The sequence below is a fragment of the Haemorhous mexicanus genome, chromosome 1, assembly GCF_027477595.1.
Source record: "Haemorhous mexicanus isolate bHaeMex1 chromosome 1, bHaeMex1.pri, whole genome shotgun sequence".
In the NCBI taxonomy this organism is placed as follows: Eukaryota; Metazoa; Chordata; class Aves; order Passeriformes; family Fringillidae; genus Haemorhous; species Haemorhous mexicanus.
The window spans coordinates 22,591,509-22,619,204 of NC_082341.1; the positions used below are offsets into that span (position 1 = coordinate 22,591,509).

Here is a 27,696-nt window from a genome sequence, read left to right on the forward strand (position 1 = left end):
CCTACATCCCCTCACCCTCTGTCCCGGCTTCTATTACTTTTTTGTATCAATCTATGCAGAGAAAAGGTTGCTTTCGCCCTTTTCCCCGCTGCGACGCTACCCCAGGCAGCGCTTTCCTCTCTGGGGTTCGTCGTGGTGGCATCTCATGGAGGGTTTTATCACGATTATTTGTTATGGACCCACCGGCCTCTTCCCTTCCAGCTGCGCAGCACGTAGACGGGGTGGGGAAATGGTTTTCTCGCCGAGGTCGCGTTCACAGACAGCAGCCCGCGAAGTGCCTTTTCTGGCCGTGTGGAGGAGGGCGGCACACGCGGAGGTCTCGGCAGAGCTGGAGCAGCAGAAGGCGGCGGGAGGGCCGGGCCGGGCCGGGCCGCGCGGGCTGCGGCGGTGCGGGCGGGCCGGGCCTCGGCGCCGCGCCGCTCCCATGGCAACGGCCGGGCCGCGCTGCCGCCGCCGCGGAGCTGCCATGGCCTCGCTGGCCGCGGCCGAGCCCCGGGCAGCCTCCCGCTCCCCGGCCCTCAGCCCCTCTCGCAGCGGCGGCGAGAAGCGCGCGGACGCCGCCCAGGTGAGCTCTCCCGCGGGCAGGGGCACCCCTGGCCCCGGTGCTGGCCCTGCCCTGCCCTGCCCTGCCCTGCCCTGCCCTCCCCTGCCCTGCTCTAACCCCTACCCTCCCCTGCCCCAGCCCTACCCCTGCCCCTGCCCTGCCCCAGCCCTGCCCCTGCCCTGCCCCTGCCCTGCCTCTGCCCTGCCCTGCTCTGCCCCTGCCCTGCCCCTGCCCCTGCCCCTGCCCCTGCCCTGCCCTGCCCCTGCCCTCCTCTGCCCATGCCCTGCCCCAGCCCTGCCCCTGCCCTGCCCTGCTCTGCCCCTGCCCTCCCCTGCCCCTGCCCTACCCCTGCCCTGCCCTGCCCTGCCCCTGCCCTGCCCCTGCCCTGCCCTGCCCCTGCCCCTGCCCTCCCCTGCCCTGCCCTGCCCCTGCCCTGCCCCTGCCCTGCCCTGCCCCTGCCCTGCCCTGCCCTGCCCTGCCCTGCCCTGCCCTGCCCCTGCCCCTGCCCTGCCCTGCCCTGCCCTGCCCCTGCCCTGCCCCTGCCCTGCCCTGCCCCTGCCCTTGCCCTGCCCTGCCCTGCCCCTGCCCTGCCCTGCCCTGCCGTCTTTCTTGGGCTGAGAGCAAACCCCGGTGTGTGCTTCGCTCACGGTCTGGATTTGCCCGTCCCTGAGTAAATTCATGTTGGTTTAACGCGGCTATTTCACATTTTAAACGCCTTGAAAACAAAATTTCAAATTGAAAAAAAAAAGTTAAAAGTGTTGCTTTTTCAGGATACGCAGTCGAGGTCAGTGGATTTGGATCACGTCATCGCGCTACTCGGAGATTCGGACTCAGTAAGTAGCCCTGGTACCTCGCGAGCTCTGTTACACAGGTGCTAATGGCGTTTTGACAAATTTGTTATACAGTTACTTTAGCACCCACCCTGGGTAAACTCAGATGGGTTTATTATATGCAACACAGGTGGCTGGAGCTGCAGAGCACAAAGATGAGCATTTCTTCTGGTATTGGAATGCTTATAAACATGATAATTGTTATTTTTAAATTTTTTGTTAATTATGGATTTATATTTAAAAAATACATAGAGAAAGAGGTGATCACACAGGAACTTTAAAAAAGGACAAAAGCATGAGCATTCAAAAAGTAGACATGCAGAATTTCTAGCATATTTTAGAATTTTAGAGTACTGAAGCCTATAGCTGGGAAACAGATGTACATAGAACCTTATTGAAAGTATGCCATGAATTTATGTAATTGCCCAAGTTAACTGCTGGTAGTTCTCCAGGGAGATGACTTTAAATGAAGGTGAAATATACAAAGGTCAATGTTGAAGAATAAATACAAGTACCTACACACACAGGAGAAGCATCATCTCATGGGCTTTCACAGATGGTTTTTAGTCTCCACAAGATGTTTTGGCAGATTAAATTCACTAAGCCATCAAATAACTTTGATCCAAAATATGGATAATTTATGCTCTTAAACAAGAGCATAACAAGCTGATTAAACCTAGCACATATTAAATTAATGCCCCACAGACAAGTAGTTATATCTTCTCCTCTTCCCCTTTTTTAATACATGCTGATAGAATAAACTTACTGACTGAAGAAAAAAGTGCCAGATGTTATTGTTTACCACTTCTGTAGATATGATATGTTGATATGATAAAATGGATCTGTAGGATTCTGGGCTTGTAGACTCCTGAAACAACTTCATGGCCCACCTCAAGTTGCAGGTGCTCAGGAGAGCTGAAATGAACACTGCACATCACTGACACAGCCTGACATATCCTCACTTGAGTTGTTTTCAGCCTTGAATTTGAAGGGGGTTTCCTAGTGGAGCAGAGCACTCTAAGCCACTTAGATCTACATGTTTACACATTGTTGTGTGTGAAATAGGTTTGGTTTTCTTAGCTGCTTTACAAAGAATCACAAAGAATTTAAGAGAAAGAGTCTACACGTTTGAACAGGAGTTTTTGAAAGCTTCTTCAGTTACGAGAGAACAGACTTCCTACTGAGAAATGGGGCTTCATCATGGAGTTAATCCTGCTTCAAAGCACTTTGAGAATTTTGTTGTGTCTTGTAAACTTTTGAATCTGGTTTTCACTTTCATTTAAACTTAAAAGGGGATAAACACAATCATTTAAGGTTCTTGGGCAAACTGCAATTAAAACTCGCTTTTCATTCTTTTCTTTAAGAAAGATTTTGAAAAAGAGCAGCTGAAAACTCTCAAGAAGGTAGTCAAGCATTTTGAAAATGGATTTGTATCCTTTTTGCCACTCTAGAATTCTAAAGTCGTGGTGTTTTATGTAAGATAATAGTCTGACTTTTCAGTTAAGTATTTGATGCTGTACTGTGCTTCCCCGTGGAGAGTAGGGATGATGGTACACATTCTCATCACTGGCCTCCTTGCGTGCACACAGCCAAGGTTGGTAGGCTGACAAGATTCTTGGATATTAGATTTATTTGTCACAAAATTCAATAGAGGGTTCTCACCTGTACAGTGGCTGAAAGTGTCGAAAATGTAACTGGTGTACTTTAAACTCAGAATAGAAAAGCATCATAATTGCCACTACTTAAGAAACAGCAGATAAAATAGCTAGATAAAATAGACTTCCAGTAAGGAGACATTTTAAAGAAAGATGAAGTCAGACTAATTTATCTGAAACTTTTTTTCATATTTACAGTACAAACTGAAAGGTTCCAGTAATGAGAAGTACTAAAGGAGGGTGTTGGCATGTGGAAAAATGTTATTAATTTCATACAGTTCAGATAATTGCACAGTGATTTAAGGCATCACATTACAACTGAGTTGTGTACTTCAAGAAGTTTCTGTGAGTCAGTGGATTGGTAGTAACTTCTCAATCTCACTTCAGCTTTGATTTTGTGCCTCTACCCTTAAATTAAATAATCTCCATATGTATTTGGGTCCAGATTTTCAAACTTCAGTTAGTCACTTGGGACTAGAGGAGAAAACAGTTTAAATATCACAAGGCTGTCTCGGAATTTAGATAGGTAAATCTGACATTTTGATGTATAAGCTTTTCATCCTCCATTTTTAGAAATTTAGTGCTGAGCTTCCAGTGAGTTCAGCTGAGAAGACACCTAAATCAGATTTGCAAAAGTTGTACTCATGTAAAAATAAGGCTGCTTCCAAAAGCCTAAGTATTGACTCACATACTTCTTTTAAACTCCTAACTTTGTAAATATTGGTCTTGTTTTTTCTTGCTTGTGTCTTTGAAGTGTGATGAGCACAGTTTTCAGCTTTTTCTTCTGATTCATAGTGGTACAAATTATCTGATTTCCTTAATTTCACATTAAAAGCCCCTTAAGGATTTAGCACAAATTTCTGAAATTCTTAGCCTGTGTGCAGAAAAAATGTATGAACAAGAAGCTTTCACTGAGCCTTTATGTGAACTTATTAAATTGTTTGAGTAAGTACCTCAGCCCCTCTTTTATAGATTTAAATACAGCTTATTAACAGGTTTAAACATTTTCTAAGGAAACTGGCATATCCATACAGCATTTATCTACAAAGCACTGTAACTGCAAGGTGTCCATTGGATCATCCTTCCTTTTCATCAACTGTCTTTTACTTGTGTCCAATTTCTGGTTACATGATTGAGGAACCTATTTTAACAGTTCAGCATCTGTGCAGTTACATGTTACATAATTCAAAACTGTGTTTTGCTGGGCCCCAGCTTGCTTGGAAGCAAGGTTCCCCAAGGTCTCTTATTGCCTAAGTCATTCTGGGACTGCTGGCCTCAAAGGATTCAGCAGCTAAGTGGTACTGAGGTGTGTTTTGCTGTTTCAGACAAGCTCTTAAGTGAGTTTAAAAACTAATACCTGAAGGTAAGCATTACATAATGACAAGCTGTATTACAGGAGAGAACGAATGTCAACAGGATTTATATTTATTTTAAAAATGCCTTTCATGAACTTTTGGGCATCTTTGTTGTCATACTGTATTTTAAGTAACCTGTAGAATCGAATTTAGGTGTTATCCACACTTGTCATTAATTTTCTTCTCCTCAATAATTCAGTAAAGTTATTTATGGTATGCTTGTAGCTACAGTTACTCCTGTATTTAATTTCATTTCAGCAGAATAAGGAAGAAAAAAAAACCTAGTGGCATAGTAAAACAGATATTCAGACAAATTTTTACATAGCTTCCTCTCAGCTGTTAAGTTTAATAAACACAGAATTTCTCAGCTGAATCTTTTAGCTCCCTAAGCACCATGAGTTGTACTGCTTTTTTTTGCTGCCACACAGTGGGGAATGAGGAGGTACATCATGGAGTTTAATTTCCTTTGGTGTTTGCTAGAAGCATGACCAAACTGAGAATGAGTGTATAAAGTCGATAAAATGTAGCTGTGAGTCTTTTCCTCTTTTAGAGCAGTTCAGCACTAATTATGGTTTCTGCAATGAATGTATTTTGGAAATTTGCACCCTTGGGTTTTGCTTTAATTTCTGTACTATGGAAATTCCACCACAATTCACTGCTACTTCATGTGACAGAAAAGCCTTTAACCAGAGGCAGGGGCTTTTTTTTTTTTTTTTAGGATTAAGTTTCAGATACATTAATTTCTCCAGTAAAATATTCCATTCTTTTGTAACTGCTTCTGTTTACCTGTCCTCTTCCCACTTTTTTTTTTTTTTCCAATGTCTTGTTTCTCCCTCCCCTGCCTTCCCCAGCATTTATTCCGTTGTTTGTTCTTTCCTTTCTTTTCCTCTGGCAGTGTTTATAGAGGTAAACTTAGTGGAAAAGTGCTTCCACAGTATGTACTGCAGAGACCTTAGCATAATATTGTAATGTTTACTGTTAGACAATTTTTAGCACTTACATGTTTAAGTCATATCTGAGTATTTTGATTATGTTATTATTTATTAATATCCTGTTTTTAAAATAAATTTGTTGTTGTGCTGTTTGGAGTCAGTTTATTGGGTTTACTTTTATCCATTTCAAGAGGGCTTGCTCAGAGATATGATCCCTTTTTTCCACCTCTGCACATGTCTGTACATAGCCTAGCTCTGTAATAGCCTGATGGTGCCTAGGTTGTAGGATTTAGTCTTCCACATTTAAATTGCATTTGCTTCTTCATCATGTCTTGTTGCATTATATTTGAATTATGAAAATATTAGCTATGAACATGTACCACTAATTGCCAACATGTAATTGCAGATTACGAAGCTTTCCGTGTAGAATGAGCATTGCAAAGAGTGCATTTATCCTAGAAAATGTGTCCTTATCTGAAAAAATTATCAAGGAAGAAGAGAAGAGCTACTGAACTTTTCTGGTGACTTGATTAACTATTAAATAGTTATAATATTTTTAAATTTCATTTTGCAGGTTACCATTTCAAAAAAGGAAATCATCTGAAGAAATGAACTATTCCATTGAAGCTTCAAAATCCATTGCACTGCTTGGTGAGTGTAACCTGATACACCACAATAAAATTATTATTATGCCACAATAAAATCAACTGTATTATTAGCATGACTTTCGTTTATTGTTACATTAGTAAATGTAGGTAATTTCTTTAAATTATTCATTCAATCCTCTGTGTTTTTTCATATTAGAAACAATTTTTACTTTGCTCTGCAGCTAACCTGAGGATTGGCTAGCAGAATTACCTATATGCCAATGTCAAAAGCTACATGAGAAAACGTTATCTGTGCAGATGAAGAAAATAAATGTGTATCTAGTCTGTTTCATTTCATTTTGAGAAATGGGAGTTTCTGTAAACACTGAAACCTGGGATGCCAGGAACATGTACCCTTCCTGCTTCTATGCTCCCTTTATTTCATATCCTATCTGCTTAGAAGAGTTTCTAATGATACAGTAGTGATGACAGCAGCTTAGTGTAGTAGCTTAGTAGCTTTCCTCAAAATTCCACACCTTCTGGAATACAATCCAATGCCTTATAAATGTCTGTAGCCATAAAGCAGAGAAGGTAACTTTTTGATTAAACTTAGGCTACTCCTCTAAGATGCCTTTGTCCTCTCCAGTGTGGGAGTCTCTGCCTCTTGAATATTTTATAATGGAACTTTGCCTACAGATTTGCAGGTAATACTAAGTGCTGTAAAAAGAAGAATACTGTGTTAAGAATACTTTCTAAAAAAATTATAAAGTCTGTTAATTACCTTTATTTCTCTTTCTGACAGGTTACTTGATGAGCCTGCCAAGCTCTCAAGTTAAAATACAAATCTGTAAGACTATTGTTAGCTTTTATAATATGGACCTACCAGGAAAACGACTTTCAGGTAAAGCAGGGTATTTTTATTTTTTAATGATCCCAACTACTTTGAAATGCCTCTTTTAATTAGGTATTGATTCATTTTTCTTTAGAACTATGGTTACTGTATCTCATATATTAAATATATAACATTGGCAAATGTATAATTAACATGTTTTTATAGAGGTGCAAATTCTAAATCTGAAATAAGTTCATCAATGTACAAGGAATTAATTATTACACTTACAAAATTAGCATTAAATAGCATCTAGAAAATGTGAAGTGATACAAAATCTCTGAAATTTTGGGGGGGGGGGGGGGGGGGGAAGCAGTTAGAATCAGAATTATAAGAAGGGAAATGTAGTTTTCAGGTTTTTATATGTAACCTGGAGAGAAGCAGCTATGCTTTCGCTTGTGCTGTGAGGGATAGATCTGAACCCATTTAAATTTGATTGAGTTCGTGTTATACAGACACATTTGAGCATAGGTTGGAATAAATGGTGTGACTTATCTCTGCAGAAAGAGGCTATGCATGAACTCAGGCATGATCAGAATCCACTATTACACAATTCCTTTGACTCTTAGGATGGTGCCAGAGATTGTTGTCAGGTGAAGTCAGTCATGGATCCCTCCCAGAGGGGCACAGCATCCCATGCTCTGAGACTGTCTTTGTAGGCAGCCAACCTCAAGTGAATATTGCCACAGTGTGGCTTGGGAGTGCAGGTCAAGGAGCATGCTTGATGTCAGTGTGCTCCCCAGCTGTGTTCCTGCAGTGGGGCACTAATCCTGTGCCCTTTTACAAGTTTTCATTTATTTTAGGAGGCCTAAAGAGCTGCTGCTACTACAACCCTTTCAAAATTCTAGAGATAGGAAAGCATCCAAATCTGTTTTTACCTTAAAAACAAGACTCAAATCCTGCAAGTAGCTATGTGTGCATTTAATTCTGTATCTGTAAATAATTCCATTAGGAGAAGTGAACGTTATTGAGCAATTTTTTTTTTCTTCTTCCAATTTAGAAAATAGGATTCGTTATCTTGAAATGAAGAATGTGTTTCAGTCTGATTTTTCAAGTCAAATATCTCATCTCTAAGCAAATATGTTGCCAAAGTCTGGCCCTGCAGAGTTCTCTTATCTGTATAGTAATATCAACTTGGAGCCTATCAGAGTGTGTGCTTAGTTAAACCTTATTTCACCATGTGCATTATCTGTATTTATCAATCTTGTACTTTATGAAATTTGATTTTTTTTATATATATATATAGTGTATATATGCACATATATATATATTTAAGCTGCTTAAGATAAACTTTGCTCTCATGAGTTATCATAATATAAATATAAATATAAATTTATTTCCTCAATGCTTCACCTTCCCCATAATTCAGTATTGAAATACAGATTTGCATATGCATGGAGAAAAGTAAAAACAGAGACAAGCTTGTAAATCAAAGTTTGGATTAATGTATTTTAAGTAATATGATGATAGAATGCAACAATTCTCTAGTCAACAGGCTACTGAAGAGAACTGGGTTACTAATGACTGAAGAAAGTTTTTCACTTCCATAGCCCTGCTTTTGCTTTCATTGTGTAAATTCTAAGAAGCATCTAATTTGTTTCTATAGCACTGAAGTTTGCTTGAGTGTGAATTAGTTGGATGTTTTATAGGCAGAAGAGCAGCTCTTGTGTATTTGATTGTTTTTCTTAACTGCTTGAAATATGATACTTTATTTTCATTCCTTTCTTTAAAAAGTATGAACAGTTTACGAAGTAATCAAAATTCTGTGTATTTACTGCATTTTAATTAAAGCTACCGTATGTACAGGTTACCAGCCAACTAGTCCGAACTATAAAATCCAGATGGCTGAAGCAGGAGGAGTAGCAGAATATTTTGTTTATTCACTAGCATTAGTTGAAAATCAACTTACTGAGAAGTTGTGGGTACTTAAAGCTCTCCAGCATCTTTCCATCTCTGGTTAGTACAAACTGTTCTTTCAATAATCTTATTACCATTGATCTTAGATCATTTGTTCTCTGAACATGCCTGAAACAATTACTGACCTATAGAGAATTAATTACTCTGATTTACATAATTTCAGAAACAAGTTGCGGACAAATGGTGCAGGCCCAAGCAGCCAGCAGGCTTTGTTTGTGTCTAAATGATGCTGATCCCTCAGGACAGCTGATGTTCCATTCCTCAGATATCCTATGGAACCTGCTGGAAAAAACCTCAAAAGAAGAAGTTGTTTATCAGCTCAGAAGCTTGGAATGTGTACAGTAAGTACAGGGAGCATTTAATGAATTAATTTTGTCATTTTGGAGACATCTGGAGCATTCTGTTGTGTAGTATTTTGTTTGAAATTAACTGAGAGAAATGCAAATGGGTATCTGATTACATCCTCATTAAGTTTTCAGTATTAACATAATAGTTGCTGTTAGAGGGCAAGAACAAGGTGCTCTGCTGCATAGTGCAGGAAGAATAGCTCTATCTATTGCTTTGTACAATAGAAGAGTTGATTGCATCATTTTGAAGCTTCCACGTTAGGCGTAACAGGCCAGTATTCCTTCACTGTTGAAGTGCTGATGTTACAAAGTTACAAGGAAGCTCTATGCCATGATATACAAGGTTTATTTCTAGATCTCTGCTGGAGAAAATAACAGGTTCTTCCTTAGTGAGTCAGGCTGTTTTAACTATTTAGACTATAAGATTAGACTATTCCCTCTCAATAATCCTTCAACAATGTCCAGTTCCCAAATTTGAGTAAATACTCTGTCTTTGTATTAATTAATTATAACACAAACAATGGAAGATACAATTTTTAATACATGCATCTTGCATCTATGAATAAATGGGATGTCTGGTGGGGCCCAAAAGAATCCACTTCATAATAAAGTTTTAAGCTATTTCTCTTGTAGTTAAACCCTAAGGCTTTGAAAAGTATGATGCTGAATGAGGGTTCATATATGTAGAGCTGTCCAACATTAAAATATCAAAGGAAAAGGTAAAATGCATTCATTTTCTTTTAAGTGCTTTGAAAGAAGCATTTGTAGACCTCATGTGTGGCTTCCGGCACTGCGATCATCAGCTGCGGAATGACCTCTTGGTGATTGCCACATTACTAGCTGAATACCCTGCAGTACCTATGATTGTAAGTATTTAGAGTTGTATTCTAGAGACTAATAATTTCTCCTTTGCTTTTAAAAGCTTGGTATTCTTCCCCACTACGGTTCTAATATTTTTTTCTCCTGTGTGTCCAGTGCTTTCTTCTTTCTTGGATTTGCTGAGCAAAAAACCATTTTTTCTTTCTGTATTGTCTTTACCTCAGAGACCTAAAATCTCTAGGTAATTAGCCCAGAATACTAACACCAACTTTATTTGATACTTAGAAAATCACATTAACATTATCTATGTGCAAAATTTAATGTTAATTCTTGTATTCTTGCATGGATTTTGAATGCACCATTCTCGTAAAAAGAGTTTTGCACTAAATCTCATTTGTTTTTTGAGGATGTAGGCTATATTCAGATGACCCAAATTCAATGTGTGCCTCATAACTGGGAAGGGTGCCCAAAAATCAGCTCAGGAGCTCTAAGTAATATTCTGCGAAAATAATTACCTAGGTCCAGTTAATAAGAGGCATGTAAATTCTTTTAAAGATTCTGTCACATAATGCACTACCATGACTTGCCTGAAATGTAGATGACTCATTCTTTTGTAATATTCTAGAATTTTTATGAGAAACCTGCAGAGAAATTAACTTTATATAGATGTTAATATTACTTTAGTCTCTTGTTTTACACTTGAGATTTACAGCTTCAAATGAAGTTGTGACATACATACTGAATAATTAAGCAGTCAGATCCCTGCGGATTAATTGGCTGTTCAGGAATATATTACTTTCCTCTTGAAGTTTACCAATTGGCTGTATTACTAAATGAAGATTACAGACTTTTCATTCAAGCTTTTCATTTAACACCAACTAGTGTGAAATATCTGTTATACTATTGCAGCAACATATTGAATATCTGAAACTTTCAAAATATTTATCTGGCTGTAGAAACAGGGCATTTTATTCCTACAAAGTAAGTAAACAAGATATATATTTTTAATTCCTTATACTAAAAGGAATAAAAATTATTTCTATGCAGAGAAAATATTAAAACAATTTAACTTACATTCTTTACTTTCAGCCTGCCTAGAGATTTTACAAGCTATAAATATCAGGTAGAAAAGACATTAACATTACCATTTGATGCTGCCTTATAGATAACACTATAGCAATTTGCTTCAGAATGTTCCCTTTTCTTCCTAAAGTACTATCCAAGCAACTTCAGAAAAGTCAGTCTTGTATTTTACATAGATCACAAATCAGCACAGGAGTCTGAGCCAATGAAAAGGAAAAGTTTTCTCATTACAAGCAAACTGTAAAATGCATGTAAAGTTCATAATGGTATTATTATCTTTGTGTTAGAAAAAAACCTTTTTGCTAATTTCTTACCTCAGAAACAACTCTCCTTTGCCTCTGATGTGCTGCATAGACACCTCCTGGCTTTGGTCTTATCCACAGTTATATTAGACCTTGTTGTCCTTCTGTTAGCTCTCTAGGAGCTGTGATTTACAAGATTTTGCTTCTGAGCTTTTCATATGTGTCATTGGTAAATTCTTCTTGCCCATACATGCAGTTTTCATATGTACTGATGACCCTAATGTAAAACATGACCAAATGCATTTTACAAAACAGCTCTAAAAGCACAGAGAATATTTTTTTATGTTAGATTATAGAAGTGAATACAAGTGTTTGGGACTTCCCCACAGAAGTTCAGACTTGTACTGAATGAAACATGGGTTTAACTAATTGTGCCCTTAGGACTGCAGTTAGTTATTGTTGTGTAATGTCCAAATGGTTGTTCAATTCTTTGACAAAATTCTGTTTATTCTGCCATAGGATACATTAAATTCTGTGTTCTGAAGAAAAAATTCAAGCCAAAAATAAATCATAAGTTTCACTGCAGTTTAATTAATGTGTGTTTTTTGAATGCCTGTTAGGAAAGTGGATTTGCAGAGATCTTAATAGTACTTGCAACATGTACTGAAGGTAAGAGACTCCATAGTGCGTAATTACACAATTTTTGCTTTTAATTATGATTTTTTTTGTAACTTATCTACCATTTCCATCATAGTTAAACTTCCCAATCCTCTGGTAAAAGGTTTTAAACTTACCTACTCCTACGAGGATTTTGAGATGAAGAAGTTACTATTTAATATAATAGGAATCTTATCTAAAGACCCATCTTCTACTCAGGTAAGTTGTAACAGAACAGAAATAATAATTTAAAAAAAAAGACAAAAGAATCATGAGAATATTACTTATATGTCCATCTACAGTAATACAGTACACTGAAATTCTCTGCTCTCCAAATCAAGAATTCATACATAGCTTCAGACCAAGTCCTACTGTTGGAAAGTAGCATACAATTTCTCTTTTAGAAAGTTACAAACTTAGACCATGCTAGGGAAATTGCTGACAAGTGACTGCAGAGCATTGTTGAAATACACCTGAAGAATATAATAAAATTTAGCAATCCACAATCTCTGGGAAAGCTACAGGATATAAAAAGAGTTTGCCTGTACTTGTAGTGTTCATGACATATTTTCTCAATTAAAAATTAACTTTGTTATTGTAGGACAGATAAAGTTGACTCACCCTTTAGATTTTTCTTATTTGCATGTGAAACCTGTAAACTGTCTCTCTTTTTCTTTGTCTGGACTCTGCAGCTCCTCAGTGAAAATCATGTGATACCAGCTTTGCTTTATTATGTAAAAAAAAATCGAAAGCCTGGATTTCCTGACTGGTCTGCTGCCCAGTATGAAGAATTACAACTTCATGCAATTGCTGTTTTAGCTTCAGTGGCTCCTGTGTTAGTAGACAAATATTTGTCCTGCCAAGCGAATACTCTTCTCCTGGTGTTTCTAGAATGGTGTGTAAGCCAAGGTCAGTGGGTACTCATGGCTTTCACACAGAGGTAACCTCAAAACAGTTCAGCTGAACCTACTTTCTTTGAAAGGAAGGAAAATGTAAAACTCATGATGTCAGAATCATTCTTTTTCATAGGCCACCTAGGAAGCAAATGTTTCCAAAAAACAACCAACCAATCCTTTTTTTCCTACTGAAGGATGAGCTGGTGCCCCTCTCCCTGTGTACCACTATATTGATGTTCCTTCAGACAAACACCTCTACTGTCTGTGTTTTAAGTAAGCCAGGCCCTTCCCTTGTGGCAAGAAGTCCAAGCAGGAATTCCTGCCATGAGACAGGACATGTTAACTCAGAGTTGTACATGGTGAGACAGGTTCCAGACTACAGCTGGCTTCTGGGCATCAGATAAGAGTGTGGGCTAAGCAAAAATAGAACCAAGTGCACTCAGTTTTATTGACCAGATTTATAAGGATAGGTATTTTTCATCATAAAATTGGTATGTCTTCCTAGGTTTCCTAAGAAATTTCGTAAGAAATTTCCTAAGAAATTTTTAGTTGGGTTGAATGGAGATCAAAAGGTTGATATTAAATTTCATACCAAACATAACATATTTTGAGTTTGTAAAACTGCTCATGAACCTAGTAAGGTTAAAAAATGTATAATAATTTTAAATGTTCACCAAAATGTTGCCTTTCTTATGCATGTAAAAAGTATAGTTCTACACAAAAAGACTTGTTACTAGATGGTTTTAAACAAGAATAATTTCTAACTTCAGCACGGTTTGGGGGTTTTTGCTGTTGTTGTGTTTTGTGTTTTTTGGGTGTTTTTGTGGTTTTTTGTTTTGTTTTGTTTTTATTTTTCCTGAGCACATTATTCTGATCATAGATTGTCTGCCAAAACCAGTATTGGTTGTGATTGCTCCACAGATCCTTTCTTTGGTCAAGGTAACAGTTTCCATGGAACAGGTGGTCGTGGCAGCAAACTCGCACAAATGCACTACAGCCTCCGAGCTCTGAGGTCTGTTGTGGCCCTTTATGATGACGCTGTGAGCATTAATCTGTGTGACCAGGGAGCAATTTGCCAGCTACTGGGTAAAGCACAATTTGTATTGCTGTTCTTTAATTAGTACATTTCTGTTGACACTGAGGATGTTCATGCATTTTTGTGCGCCCTTTTTTAGTGTGTCCTTTGACTACTAAAAAACTAAAAAAACCTCAGATAATTAATCCAAGATGTAACTGATTTGATGTTAATTTTTTTTTCCATTTCAATGCACATTGAATGAGTTAAGCAAAACAGACAGTTTTAAAAGTCTACATATTTAATTTCAGAGGAAAAGCTGCCCCTTCTCACTTTATGTTACTGCACTTGGTATATCTTGTTTTCATTGTGGCAGTCCCCATAAACTCCAGACCATGAGAATTTTTCCACCTGGGTCTATCAGGGTGTTGTTTTTCCAAACTCCTCATTAGCATAGAATAAAAATAATAAAAAGGTACCTTTGCATGTACAATGTGAAGAAAAAAAGCAGAATAAAACTTCTTAATCACTGATCCTGCAATTTTAGAGCATTTCTTGTTCAGTAACACATACCTACTGTTAAATTTGGTTTAAGTTCCAAAACAAGCTGGTTTAAGTTCTTTTCTTACAATATCAGAAAGTTTTCAGTATTCTGAAGGAAACAAAACAGGAAAATCCTTTGGAGATCAAAGACTGTATTCTAATAAAAAGCCTAGATATTAATTATTTTATAGTCTCATTTCAACTCCAGTGAAAACTCTGTGGAAACCTACAGCTTTTAGTGAAAGCAAAATTAATACTATACCTTACATATCAGAATAAAGAAACTTTTACTCTAGGGGAGTTTTATGTATGAATGCCCTCTTCTACATAGTGGTTCCAAGCCTGACTTTCTCAGCAATGATGATATTTTGTGTCTTTCCCACATTTCCACTGTCAGTTCAAACATTTGTGAAGCTGTGGAGTAGAGTGAACCATCCAGTTTGTTGTCTTTTTCTTAGCATTCTTTAATTCATATCAGTTCCCTGAGTTCCTTACACTGGCACAATCTCAGGGGCAGCACAGAGTGTGAGCAAGGGAGAAGTCAGTGCAAGCTGCTGTCATTAACTCTGTCACTAAGAGTAAAGGCCATGAAACTGCAGCATCAGAGTGCACCATTTGTGGAAGCTATTATTGAAAGACAGGAGATAAAACTGAACTGACTTTAAAAAGCCTTTCGTATAAATCTGAGTTTTGTAAAAAGCAGCAGCTGTAATAGAATGTTGACATCTGTATTGGGGTATTCATATATATAAAATATATCCATTTACAGACATCCTAAAGTATGCAGCAGAAAAATTTAAAGAAAAAGAAAGTAGTGTTCTACTGGAAATCCAAACTGACATATTATTTATTTTGTCTGTTCTCTGTGAAAGTGATAACCACAAAAAGGTATGTATCTTTCTCCCTTATACTGGGCAGAAAATGTCAAAACGTTTCATATTTTCTTATAAGGGAGACTGCTGTTTTGTGTCTTAATTGAAAAGCAAGTGTCAATTGCTGTTCATTGTTAGCAAGTCTTGTTTCTTGACCCAGCTAAAATATAAAAACACTCAGAAATCCACTAGCAAGTGCTAAACCTATTTGATTGTTAATTTACATTTTTTTGAAATTGATATATGAAAGTGTGTTAAGAAATGAATTAGCACTTTGGAAAAATTGAAAATCTTTTTTCCTATGTGTACATCCTGCTCTAACAAATGGACCAAATTTATTGCAATATATTTACATTTTCCCTTTTATTTTCTTACATGTTTAAATTTAGTAAATATGGCTTAAGAAACATTGCTTTAATTAATATTTCAACAGGAACTCTTCAGCTGTGAAGGAATTGGTATACTCATTGCATATCTTCAGATGGATCCAAGGAGCTTATATAGTGGATTAGGCCACAATTATCTCCTCCTCAGTGCACTGGACTGCTTGTGGTTAGTGAAGTATTTTAGCAGCAGTAACTTGGAAAAATGTCAAGTCTTGTATTTTTTAGGTCTTCAATGCTATGACCTTTCTCTGCACATGTAGGCCTTTCTTCTGTTTATAAGGTATTAAAATTCTTCATAAAATTTGACTAATTAAAAACTGTGCTAAAGAAATGGAATACACTGCATGTAAGGTTTTCTAAATATGGATTCAGTGGGACAACCTCACTCCCCACACAGACTGACCTCCTGACATGCAGAGTTACTCAAGACTTTGTTAGAGAGGCATATGGTTAGAGTCTGTAAATAACTTTAGAGAGGTAAACAGGAGCAAAGAATAGACCCATATTAGCAAAAAATTATGTAAACATAAGAATTGTCTGTAAACTGGCTATATTGGGCTAGAAATATTTTAAAGATTGCCAGTACACAGGAGGAAAATAAAAACTTAATTTGTTTAAAGGCAGAGGTTGATAAATACATTAAAAATCAAATATGTTTGCTGGGAGCAAATACTGATACAGGAGATCTCTTTTGTTTCTCTGTTAATGACCATAGCAGAGGAAATAAAGCAGTAACAGCAACATGAATGCTGGCTTTATGATCATTTTAATCTGGGAGAAGCAAACTGTTGCCAAAAGAAAGTATTGCTTGACTCACCCCCTTGTTTTTGCTGGCAGAAATATTCACACAGCCCTACAATAAACCATATTAGGGACATAACCTGGTTAAATTTTAAACTGGTTTACTGAGTTAGTTTCAGTTCAAATACATATTCCAATTCATTGAGAGCCTGCCAAAATTGTCAGGCTGCTTCAAGGAGGGTGTGCCACCTGCAGGAGAAGAAAGAGCAGTCAAGCAGGGTATATTTAGTTATAGGTGTAAATGAAAAGGCACGTGAAACATGATTTTTCTACTCCCTGAAGGTGTGAAGCATATTGCATACCAAATGGTTTGAAATTCAGTAAAATAAATTAGATGATTGTAGAATGTTCAGAATCATAAAAGTGTTTCTACATAAGTGATATTATTTCTGTTTAAGGTCCTGTGTCATTGGATGTTACATTGCAGAGGACTCTTTTATTGAAAAACAGGGCATTTTTCTCCTTCTGGATTTGTTGTCAGTAGGTATTTCTATTATTGGTTTTGTAGAATGAAAGAGTAGGAAAACAGCATGGCAAATTGTGTTACTTTTGTTGCAGTATCTCCTAAGACTGGTATAATACAAAAACCCAAACAAACAAACAAACAAAAAACCAAACAAAAGCCAACACAAAAAACCCCAAGTATATTTAACTGCCCGAGAGAGACCCAGATATCTGCTCAGAAATTATTGTATAGGTTTTCCCTGTATCTTTTTTCCCTTTTTTTTAATACTTATTTGACAGAGGGAGTTTTTAATTTAACAAAATTGTACTATTTTTGAAAAGAAAACCAAACTATGCTCTCAGTTTGGATGACATCTCTCTTTAGGAAAGCATTTCAGTTCTTCATATTGAAGTTAGTGAGAGCACTCGATGGCTTTAACAGTTTTTATGTTTATGTTTAAGTTTTATGTTTACGTTACCTTGTACATGTATCTTGCATGTATAGCTACTTCTGTGGATCTTGGACATGGAGCTGGCACAGACATCTCACCTCTTAGGAAATAAAAATGCACCTTCCTTGGGCCATTCACTCCTCATTCACACTGGTTGTGCTGTCAGCCCTGTGATGTGATGTGATGTTCTTGCAGTGCAAGGCTGCAGACCCTCAGAATAACAGAATCATAGAATGGCCTGGGTTGGAAGGGACCTTAAACGTCATCCAGTTGTAACTCCCGTGGCCATGGGCAGGGCCACCTTCTACTAGATCAGGTTGCTCAAAGCCACATCCAGCCTGTCCTGTCCAGCCTTCAGGGTTGGGACATCCACAGCTTCTCTGGGCAAGCTTTTCCAGTCCCTCATCAGCCTCAAAGGAAAGAATTCTTTCCCAATATTTAATCTAAACTGACACTTTCTCAGTTTGAAGCCCTTGCCTCCTCTCAGCTGCTGCCAAAAGATCTAGCCACAAAACAGAAGGTGTGCTGTGAGGTACTGCTCAGCCTCTGCCTTCAGAGTTCTCTTTCTTACAACAATAAACCTTGGTAGCAGTGTATTCTCCAGCATATGATCCTGGAGCCATGTACACAAAAACTACTGTGTGATTGTACACACAGGAATGCATCTTATATGATCCTACCCTCATGTTCCTTGGTTTATGGAACTTTGCATAGCAGGATGACAGAAACTTTAAGGATGTACAAGCTTATACACTAATTTTGTGCAAATATTAGTGATTAAAAGCTTGCAGTTACTTGATTACATAGTACATAATTTCTCAGAAAGAAGACATCACTGTGTTTTGAACAGTTTTAAACTTTCTTTACTTTATCTTTGATAAAGCTACAGGAAAAGAACCTGGGCAATATAATTCTTGGAATCTTGGTTGAATTTTCGGACAACGCTAAAACCATTTTGCACATGAATATCTGGCAAGGAAAGAGAGGTCAAACAGCAGCTAACGTTCTAATACAGTTATGGAGACAGGAGGAGATGGACTTGGGAGTCAAACGTGATCAATATGGAAAGATTGTTGGTAAGTTTTGTGATGCATGTGCGCAATCCAGTAAAATACTGACATTCTTTGCTTTTGTAGTCTGAATTCTGACAGTAAATAACAGCATTTATAACTTTACACTATAATTCTTACCAAACCTAAAATTTCTTCCATTTTGTTTATTTTTTATTTAATTTCATTTATTCATTTGTTTTCATTTCATTCTGGCCACTATATGGCATTTTCTAGATCAGCTGGGAATGAACCAAGTATTGAACAGAATAATGACCAGCTTTTCTAATGCTAGACAGTGAAACTGCTCAATTTCTTCCATGAAAGGCATTTTATTTTGTTCTATGTTGTAAAAAGAAGTGAATGCTGTTCTCACAAATTTTTAGTTATGCCAATAAAAATTTCCTGACCCAGATTATGTTAAAACTCTTGGCCAAACAATCAGAATTATTTACATGATGTCCACAAAGTAAGACGGATTCCCTCTAAGTTTGGGAAAATACTTCTACTTCATTCTTCTACTCTGGTTTTGTGTTTTTATATTAGAAGCCAAGAGACCTATTGCTACCAGCTTCCAGAAACAGCAAAAGGTCATTCCAGTGCCTGCCAACTGTCCCGGTTTTTCTATCATGGAAATTTCAGAGACCTTACGGGCAAAAATTTATTCATTATTTTGCAAGCTAGGTAAGACAAATGAGATGCCTTGTTAGTGTCATATTTGTCATTAAACTGAACTTATCAATAAAGTTACTATAAAAAAAAAAACAAAGTCAAAGGAAACATTGTGATTCAGCATCAGTACTCTCTAATTGATAGATGCTTGGTCGTTATGGGTTTTTTTTTAAGTCCCTCTTTATTGGGATTTCAAGACTTCCCCACTACCTTGCTGCCCTTACCACCAGGAAGAATTTTCTTAGGAATAAACCTAAAATTTGCTTGAAATTGTCTGCAATGTATTTTCCTACACACAATATCTCTTTCACATATTTTAGCACATTTATTTCTCTAGATTTAGAAAGATATTACTCATTGATTGCATTTTCTAACATTAAATATTTAGTTATTCTTGTTTTTTCTTTAGTCTTTCCAATTGAATCAAATTCTTCTTGGTCTGTAGTATACCAAAGCTAAACACAGTACTCCAGCAGAAGCCTCTCAGCCAAATAGAGTTATGTTACTCTACACATCTTGTAAATAAACATTCAGACATAAATGTAACAATAGCTGTATTCCTAGTGGCATGATATTGTTTGCTAATTCAACTTAGAATGTTGTACAGGTAGCCACTCCTACAGTTAGAATTTTCTATTTGTCCTTACTGAATTAAATTCTGTGGTTTTAGATAGTTTTTCAGAGTGGCAAGATTAATTTGCATTTTAATATTTTCTTTCAAATTGTGGACGTCCCTGTTAATTTTTGATTTTTTGTACTATGAATATGAATACTCATTATACCCTTGTCTTAAAACCTAGACTGAACTCAAGATTAAGTGATAGATTCTTCCACATCCATGAGATTTTTTTTTTCTGTCTGTAGACAAAAGTTGGGTCTTAGTTTTCAGTAATTCATGTTGGATATTAATTTTTTTTCTGTTAACATTTAGCTGCATAAACGTTGTCTAATTATTTGTTTCAGGGTTTTTTTGGGCTTATTTTTGCTTTCATGTTCATCCTCTGCAAGTTCAAAGATAATCAGTAATTGTTCTGAGATTGCTTCAGCCAGTTCTCTGCCATTTACCTAGAGAAAGAGCTGGTTTGAAAACATCCCTAGTTTCTGTAATAATATATAGCTACTTGCTCCTCTGTTGTAGGAGCTCCAGGCTCTTACTAATTTTAGTAGTGTTAATATAATGATCCAACATTATATTAAATGTTGGATCACAGCTGGATTCTTTACTAAAATAAAAAGGCATAAGATTTTCTTTCAGCTTTCTTCTATATTCACAGATATCCTCCATGTTAGTTATATACATTGTACTGTCTCCTGTGAAGTACTGAAATTATATGAAATTTGACAATAACATATGGACATGTTTTGTAGTTTTCTGTCAGCAACTTCCTGGGTTCCTCCATAACAGCCTGTAATCTAGAAGAGCAGTGGTGGTAAATGGTCTTTATTTATGGTATTTCTTAGCTTCAAAACATGATGTAATTATACTCTAGGCAGATTCTACTTTCCCAGTTACCACACAGATGATATGATGAAGTCTAGAAAGAGATTTGATAGACTATATTTACATTTTTTTTAATTAAGTGCTACTATCAGTGTGCAAAAAAAAAAAATGAAGCATAGTCTCAGCAACCATACTTCCCTACCTTATTCTTTTACACATACTGGGACCATTTTTAAAAGATGGAGTCATGATACTCAAGGCATTATGCTGAAGAGAGTAATCTACAAGATGGAGGGACATCCTCATTTCACAGCTTTGGAACAAAGCACTAGTATAATTTTCCTGTTGGCTACTTCACAGTTAAAGCAAACTCTTTATGTGCTGAACTGCTGCTCTAGAACTTTTGATCAGCAGACTCAGCTGTTTGTCTACTTTAATAGAAATCAAACCCTTACCACAAAAGTGTAACATCCAAATATTTGGAAGGCTGACAGAGTCATTCATAAGTAAAGATTTTAGTACAGAGAGAGTGCATTATAGAGAAACAGGGGGTTTTTATCAGCAAAAAATGCTCAGGATCAAAAGTGACTGACCGGTGTATGTATGATGAAGATTTTGCATGTTTTTATATGACAAATAAGGTTTTTAGAATATTATATTTTAAGATAAATTCATCATACTGATATGATTAATATTCTTTTAGGTTTTGAACATTTACCTGGCTTATCTGCTAAGGATGTGGTTACACTTGCTATTATACAACATTTTATTGACTTTAAAGTGAGTATAGTTCAAGCAAATTACACTATTGTACCTGCATTCCCAAAATCAGCAAGTATATCTCAGGACACAACAAACAAACACAAAATAACCCTTCAAAAACTGTCCCCTATGTCACAAGTCACCTATAATTTCACATAGTGAAAGCCAGTATTCATCAGCAAAAGAAACAATCCCACTTCCAACATTGCATCAATCCCCATCTTCTTGCTTCATATTGCTACAAATGTTTGTGACCATGCAGCAAATAAGACTAGAAACTAGTTAAAAATAACTCAGAAAAAAATGGTTTTAACTGTTTGCCAGATCAAGACAGGAATGTGCCAGGAGTAAGAAATTGGGGAAGGACTGGACTGTAGGACTGTGTCCTTGCACAGTAAGATCAGTTTCAGGGGACACTACTAAAAATGACATTAAAACCACATTTTTATAAAGTTTCCTCTGTGCTTTGCTATCTTTGTCCCCATGTGCAGTATCCATCCATCCATCCATCCATCCATCCATCCATCCATTGTAAAGTTAAGAATGGTGTGCGTATAGGGACTTCAGCAGGGTAACAAGCTTTGGGAGAGCTGTCTTGCTGAAAAGATGCTTTAGTTTATGATAAATTTATGCTTGGAAAAAAGTCTGTGAGAGCTTGCAGTGTTCAGGAAATATTAAGACTCAGTCTTTGCTTGATAATTCCAGCTTCTGTTGATGGCTTGTGTTGCTGTTTGCTCTAATAACGTCTGCAATTTGAGATTTTAAGAAGTAGGAAGTAGAACTCAACACTTTGCTCTTGTAAATTGGTATCTTGAAGCTATTTCTTTGGAATTTCTGTAGTTATCAGCATTCTTGTTGCCCCTCTTTGAATCAAGTTTGGTCTTGGGAAGGCTTAGGGAGGCTTATCATGACTGAATCTGGCATAGTAGTAGTGCAGTCTGATTTTGAATAAAAATTTTAAAAAGTCAAACAAAAATAAGGAGATGGTTGCTCTGTTTTATTTTGAATAATTGGAAATGAAGAATGCAATAAATACTGAATCATGTGGTGCATGTTTCACACACACAGGTTGGAGAGGTTTGGAGTGAAATAAAAGAAGAAATAAAAGAAGAATTCAGGCCTGTTACATCAGATGAGAGAATCTTGAAACTTATTTCAGAGGTGTCAGAAAATACTGGAAGAAAGGTTGTTGCTCTGCAGACTGAAGCACTTGAAAAACAACACCGCCAGGAAATCCGGGAAGAGAAAAAAACTTACCAGAAAGTAAGACAAAGGAGTGTTTAAATAAGGAAAGCCCACCTAAGCTTTTTTTCCCACTCATATGCAGATTTTCTTAGTATATAATGTTGAGAATCCTGTACGTGAACACTGCTTGAAAAGTTGAAATCTGTCTCAGCAGCCAAATTTTAACTTTAAATTAAATTAGGTTAACCTCAGTCCTCCCAGCTTCTATAAATTCCACAGTATTTAGAGAGTAACACGAAAAAATGAAGCAGTATCATCAGTGATGCATCAGCAATGGAGTAATGAGAAATGATCATTATTTTACTATAGAGTTGCACTCGTGTTCATCTGTAGCAGATGACAGTACCAAGTACCTATTACAACTACACCTGCTTCTTAGAATGAAATGTAAGTCTCTATTATAAACTCCCTTGCTGAATATTCACAGGCCTTTATTACTTCAGAAAGTAGGGCTTTGTGCTTCCCAGCATGCTGAAAATGACAAGGTATAGACATTTTCCAGCTTTGGTTATAAAGCAAACATTTCATGGTTTTGCTCATCTGTTGTCTCACCCTCTCTTGCTTTCTGAGAAATAGGATCAGTTGGTCCAGTTGTCTGAAATCTCATGATAGTGTTTTTGAGAGATTGTCCTACATTATGATGACAGCACTTTTGTCACCTGAACTGATTCTGTCTCTTTTACTCAGCATTTGAGAGTAAGAATATACAGAAAGTATTCCTGAAAGAGCTGGGCCTCATCCAACATACATGTTGGAAGTGAGGAAAATTAATTTGCACAAAGACCTCTTTGTTTATAAGGGCAGGGCATAAGTGCAGTTTTTAAAGGGCAAGTACTTTACTACATTATTGTCCAATCCCGGATGAGAGGGATGAGCTAAGGTAGCCAAAGGGGTGGAGCTGAATGTTCTTTTCAAAAGGCACAAGCAATGAAATCAGAAGAGATCTGATACCGGCGTTGTGTTGCTGCTGTAAATCTCATTTCTATTACAGATCAAAGCTACCAACACACAGAGAGAAATGGTAAATAAATCCTGGGAAAATTTCTTGGCTCGGACATCAAACTATGAGGCATTGAAGGTAAGAAACCTGATGAAGCAAGAAATTGACAATTGTGATGTTATAATAATTATGAAGTTCCAAACACATTTCTTGGTGAATTATAAGGATATTCAAGTAGAAGTGATAGTAACTTTTATATTCATACAGACATAGAAGAAGTAACCCATAAGATGTATTGGAAAAGTTTTACAATCTTTGATTCTTCTGACTACAACCACAAATTGGGGATCAGCATTGTCACTTGCAATTGAGGAGTGGGTGTATATATGTGTATTTCTTCTAAAACTGTTGAAACTATGAGTCTGTTTGTTGTTACTTTTCTTTATTTTTTCTAATTCTTCATTCTCTTTTTTTAGTACAGCAAACATCTTTCAAGATGGGAAATATGATGAAAGGAGTTTCTTCTAGCAATATTTTCATTTTCCCAAAACAACATAAAAATATTAGAGTCCCAGTTTGGCAACCAGACTAAGTTGGAAAATGAATGAAATCAGACTTAAAAGAAAAACTGAATTTAATTTTTCTTCATTTTCCAAAGGACTTGCAAAGGAGAACAATTTTCTTTCTATGCAAGCATCTCCCTGGCCTGTGGAAAGATGTATGCTAGAATTAGAAATGAAAAAGGAACAGAGGAACTACAGACTCATTAGTTTTAACTGAGTTAAACTGGGAAGCAGTTTTAGGCACACAAGGAGGAAGGAGATTGGTATAGACTGTCATGAATTTACCAAGGACAAATCATGCCTTGCCAACACAGTTGCCTTCTGTGATAAAATTATTTGTTCTGGAAAAAGACGAAGGGGATCCCTATTCCCTTGGCTTTAGCAAGGTTTTCAGCATGGTCCTGTGTAGCATTCTTGTAGTCAAAATGGGAATACATGGACTAGATTACATACAGGTGGACTACAAGCTGTGGGAAAAAAACTGGGTGTACTGATGGGCTCTAAAGGACAGTGGTCAGCGATTGAAGTTTAACTAGTGGTCAGTTTTGTGTGATATTCCTCTGAGTTGATTATAGGGTTGATAATACAGTGTTGATTTCACATTTTCATTAGTGACTTGGATATCGAATCAGTATCCATCCTCATCAAGTTCAACATGTGAATGCCCCATCTCAGGAAATGTTTAAGGCCATGTTGGATGGGGTTCTGAACAACCTGGTGTCTGGTGTCCCTGCCCCATGGCATGGGAGTTGGAACTTAATAAACTTTAAGGTCCTTTCCAACCCAAATCATTCTGTGATTCTGCAGTTCTGTGACACTGAGCTGGAGGAAGCAATCCATATGATTCGAGATAGGGTTGCTATTCAGAAGCTGGATGGATGGGCTAACAAAAGCTCATGAATTTCAGGAAATGAAACTGTTAAGTCATTCACCTGGGATATATTGAGATTGTGTTGAGATGCCTCAGTACAGCTGGGTCTGCCTGGAGAGGCGGCTGTGTGCTCTGTGTGGGGTGAAAGCTGACTGTGAGGCAGCAGTGTGCTCTTGTGGCCATGAAGGCTCACAGCACCAAGGTCTGCATTGCACAGAGCACAGCCCGCAGGTCAGAGCGTGCAGGGATTCCCTTCCCACCCTTGCCACGCCCATTTTTTCTGGTTTTGGGTATTCACTACGAGAAAGAGTCAAGAAACAGGGTAGTTACAATTAAAGGCAAATAGAATTATAACCTGATTTATTTTGTCATGTTGTTTGTATATTTTCAAATGAGTGCAAATGACACAATTAATGTAGATTAAAACAATTTTACCTTTTTTCTGACAATCTTTAGAAAGCAAAAATGCTTCAGGGAACATTAATAGAGGCTTCCAGATCTAAGATAAAGCTTCCAAATGGACCGGACCATCCTACTGATATTCCAAAACTCCAGATTACAGTAAGTAATCCTTAATATCACTGTTTTATTTTCATGAATAGGTAAATGGTATGGGGTTCGTTCTGGCTGTATCCATGCTGCTGCTTACGCTTTCTTTAATAATCTTTATGTTGACAAGCTCCAAGTACATAAGAAAGAATCTGTATCTTCTGCAAATCACCACTTCTCGTTCTGACATAGCCTTAGACAAGACTTGGCCAGAATGAGATTCAGATCTGCAGATTACTCAGAAAAAGTGTGGGCAAGATGGGCCCTCTGCTATGTGACATGTACCTGTCATGAGACAGCCATTCAGGAAAACCTTGCTGAGGTCAAGAGCTGCTCCTTTCATTGTTGAGTACATCTGTGCAATCTTTGATACGTCCATTGAGGTGTTCTTTATCAGTAGCATGTCCCTGACTGCCTGCAGATACACCACTTGTTGCATCTGCAGAAACCGTTTTGTTCTCATTCCTATCAGTTAATTGAAGTGTGAGAAAATAAAAAGCCTTTGTTGAGATCTTATTCATACCTAACAGCATATTTAGATGTTGAATTTTGACAAAACATGAGGGAATCCTCAGTCTAGCCAATGAACTGTTTTTGCGCTAACTGGATTATTTCTATGTAAGCATCACAGCTAAGGAGGATTTAAGTTTCTTTGCTGCTTATAAGTTACTCTTACATGTGAGGAAAAATGAAAAAGAATAAATATGAGGTGCTGTTTTCAAACTTGTATGAAGGCAAGAGATTTTATTTTGGGCTCTCTGGCATGAATAATCATGACAACTAAGGTGGCTCCAAATTGAAAAAGAAAAGAGGAAGTTCATGTTTGATGTGATGGAGAAGCAAGGAACCTAATAGGAAGCAAGGGGATTGTCTCAGAGTGCTGAACTAGGATTTTTCCCACATTATCTTAAACTTCAGAAAGATATGGAGGAACACATCTGGGAATGCAAGATGAAGTTGGCTGGAACAATTATTTAGGTACTTGCATAAACAACAGTGAGACTGTTAAACAGCAATATTTTGGAGAAAGTATCTGAAAAAATTTGATGTAAGTATGAGTAATCTGGATTTTGTTAGTGGAGAGAAGTATATTGTCAGATTTTATTTTAAAGGCTTGAAACTCAAGCTACGAATTTTCATATCTTAGAGGGAGAGGATTTAACAAGAAAATACCTTCATGGTTCTACAATCAATATTTCAATAAGTGTAGATAAAAACAAGGAGAAGATCAGTCCATTTTGCAGAATAGCTGTATTGAGAAAACAAACATATCAGCAACATCATATAACATTCCTCAGGTACTTTGCTTAGGAGAATTACAAATGACAGACATGGCTAGAAAAGTTTTTAATGCAACAATCTGCCAAACACCCTCAGCCGGGAGAGATGGAGATTTAGCTAAGATGGTTATTGCAAACCAGTCAAGGTCAACTAATCAAACATGTGAGCTACATGCATGCAAGGAGTTGAATTTTTTTTTTTTTTTTGAGGAGGTCATGGTTAGAAGACAGAGCTGTCACTCAAGGATCTTTATTCCAAGACCCCCAACCTATTCAGTATAAAGAGTAGTAATGAATCTGGAAAGGGTATGTGTCTTTCAGTCTTGGAGATTTCCTGGAGCAGTAGTTCTATGCAATTGCATTTTGAGAGAAAGAGGGCCTGTTCTTTTTCTTCTTTTTTTTTACTTATTTGGAGTAATAAGTGATAATGTATAGTGAAATTCTGAGGTCACAGACTGGCTGACATCCTCTACAAATCCAAGTAACATTGTACAGCAAACTTCTGTTGAACAAAGGCTTGTTTTTTTTTTTTTTTTTTTTTTTTGCAATTCATGAATCAGACATGTAGGCAGAAAAGCAGAGCACGTAAAAGTACCCACTGAAAAAACATTCTCTCCTTTCTTTCGTATTGATGGAAACAAACTGTGAATTTAGTATAAAGTATAGTTTTAATGGCCCTCAGAAACCTGAGGGCATCTCCACCAAGAGAATAATATTTTCAAAAGGCAGTTCATGATTTAACTTTCCTCTCATTTTAAATGCTAGCATGAGAGTCAAGCAATGTATTTATTTTGTATTTCAGGTCGCACCTGGTCGCTGTGTAACTGTGGGAAGTACATCTCATCAGGGAGGGCCACTGGCTGATACAGACCATGCTCCTAAAAAGTCCTCTGCTTGTAAAAAAGCCTTCAGAAGTGATCAAAAGAGATAAAACATTGGATTCAGTCTAGAAAAAAATGGTATCTGTAGAATGGATGCTGTTCCAAAGAGTGGTATATTAATATGTAGTTACCTATATGTAGATACAAAATAAAATCTGTTTTTAATGACTTGAAAAA

At 37.3% G+C, this 27,696-nt stretch overlaps 1 protein-coding gene across 3 annotated transcripts; it reads left to right on the plus strand.

Annotated features, from left to right (window-relative positions):
* The first annotated feature begins 452 nt into the window (after window positions 1-452).
* Window positions 453-27,696, plus strand: CFAP69 (cilia and flagella associated protein 69). 3 transcript variants are annotated; one of them, XM_059842890.1, is made up of 23 exons: window positions 453-565; window positions 1,315-1,377; window positions 2,739-2,804; window positions 3,865-3,974; window positions 5,891-5,967; window positions 6,706-6,804; window positions 8,599-8,748; window positions 8,873-9,050; window positions 9,802-9,922; window positions 11,821-11,869; window positions 11,955-12,076; window positions 12,550-12,766; window positions 13,675-13,839; window positions 15,081-15,199; window positions 15,617-15,735; window positions 16,769-16,850; window positions 18,150-18,342; window positions 18,862-18,999; window positions 21,132-21,208; window positions 22,259-22,453; window positions 23,427-23,513; window positions 25,266-25,370; window positions 27,441-27,696. In XM_059842890.1, the coding sequence occupies exons 1-23, from the start codon at window positions 467-469 to the stop codon at window positions 27,567-27,569; spliced, it is 2,760 nt and encodes a 919-aa protein (XP_059698873.1). In that variant the 5' UTR covers window positions 453-466; the 3' UTR covers window positions 27,570-27,696. The 3 variants fall into 3 exon arrangements, with proteins under 3 accessions (XP_059698873.1, XP_059698880.1, XP_059698889.1); XM_059842897.1 differs by lacking the exon at window positions 18,862-18,999; XM_059842906.1 differs by lacking the exons at window positions 453-565; window positions 2,739-2,804; window positions 3,865-3,974 and having other exon boundaries at window positions 1,131-1,377.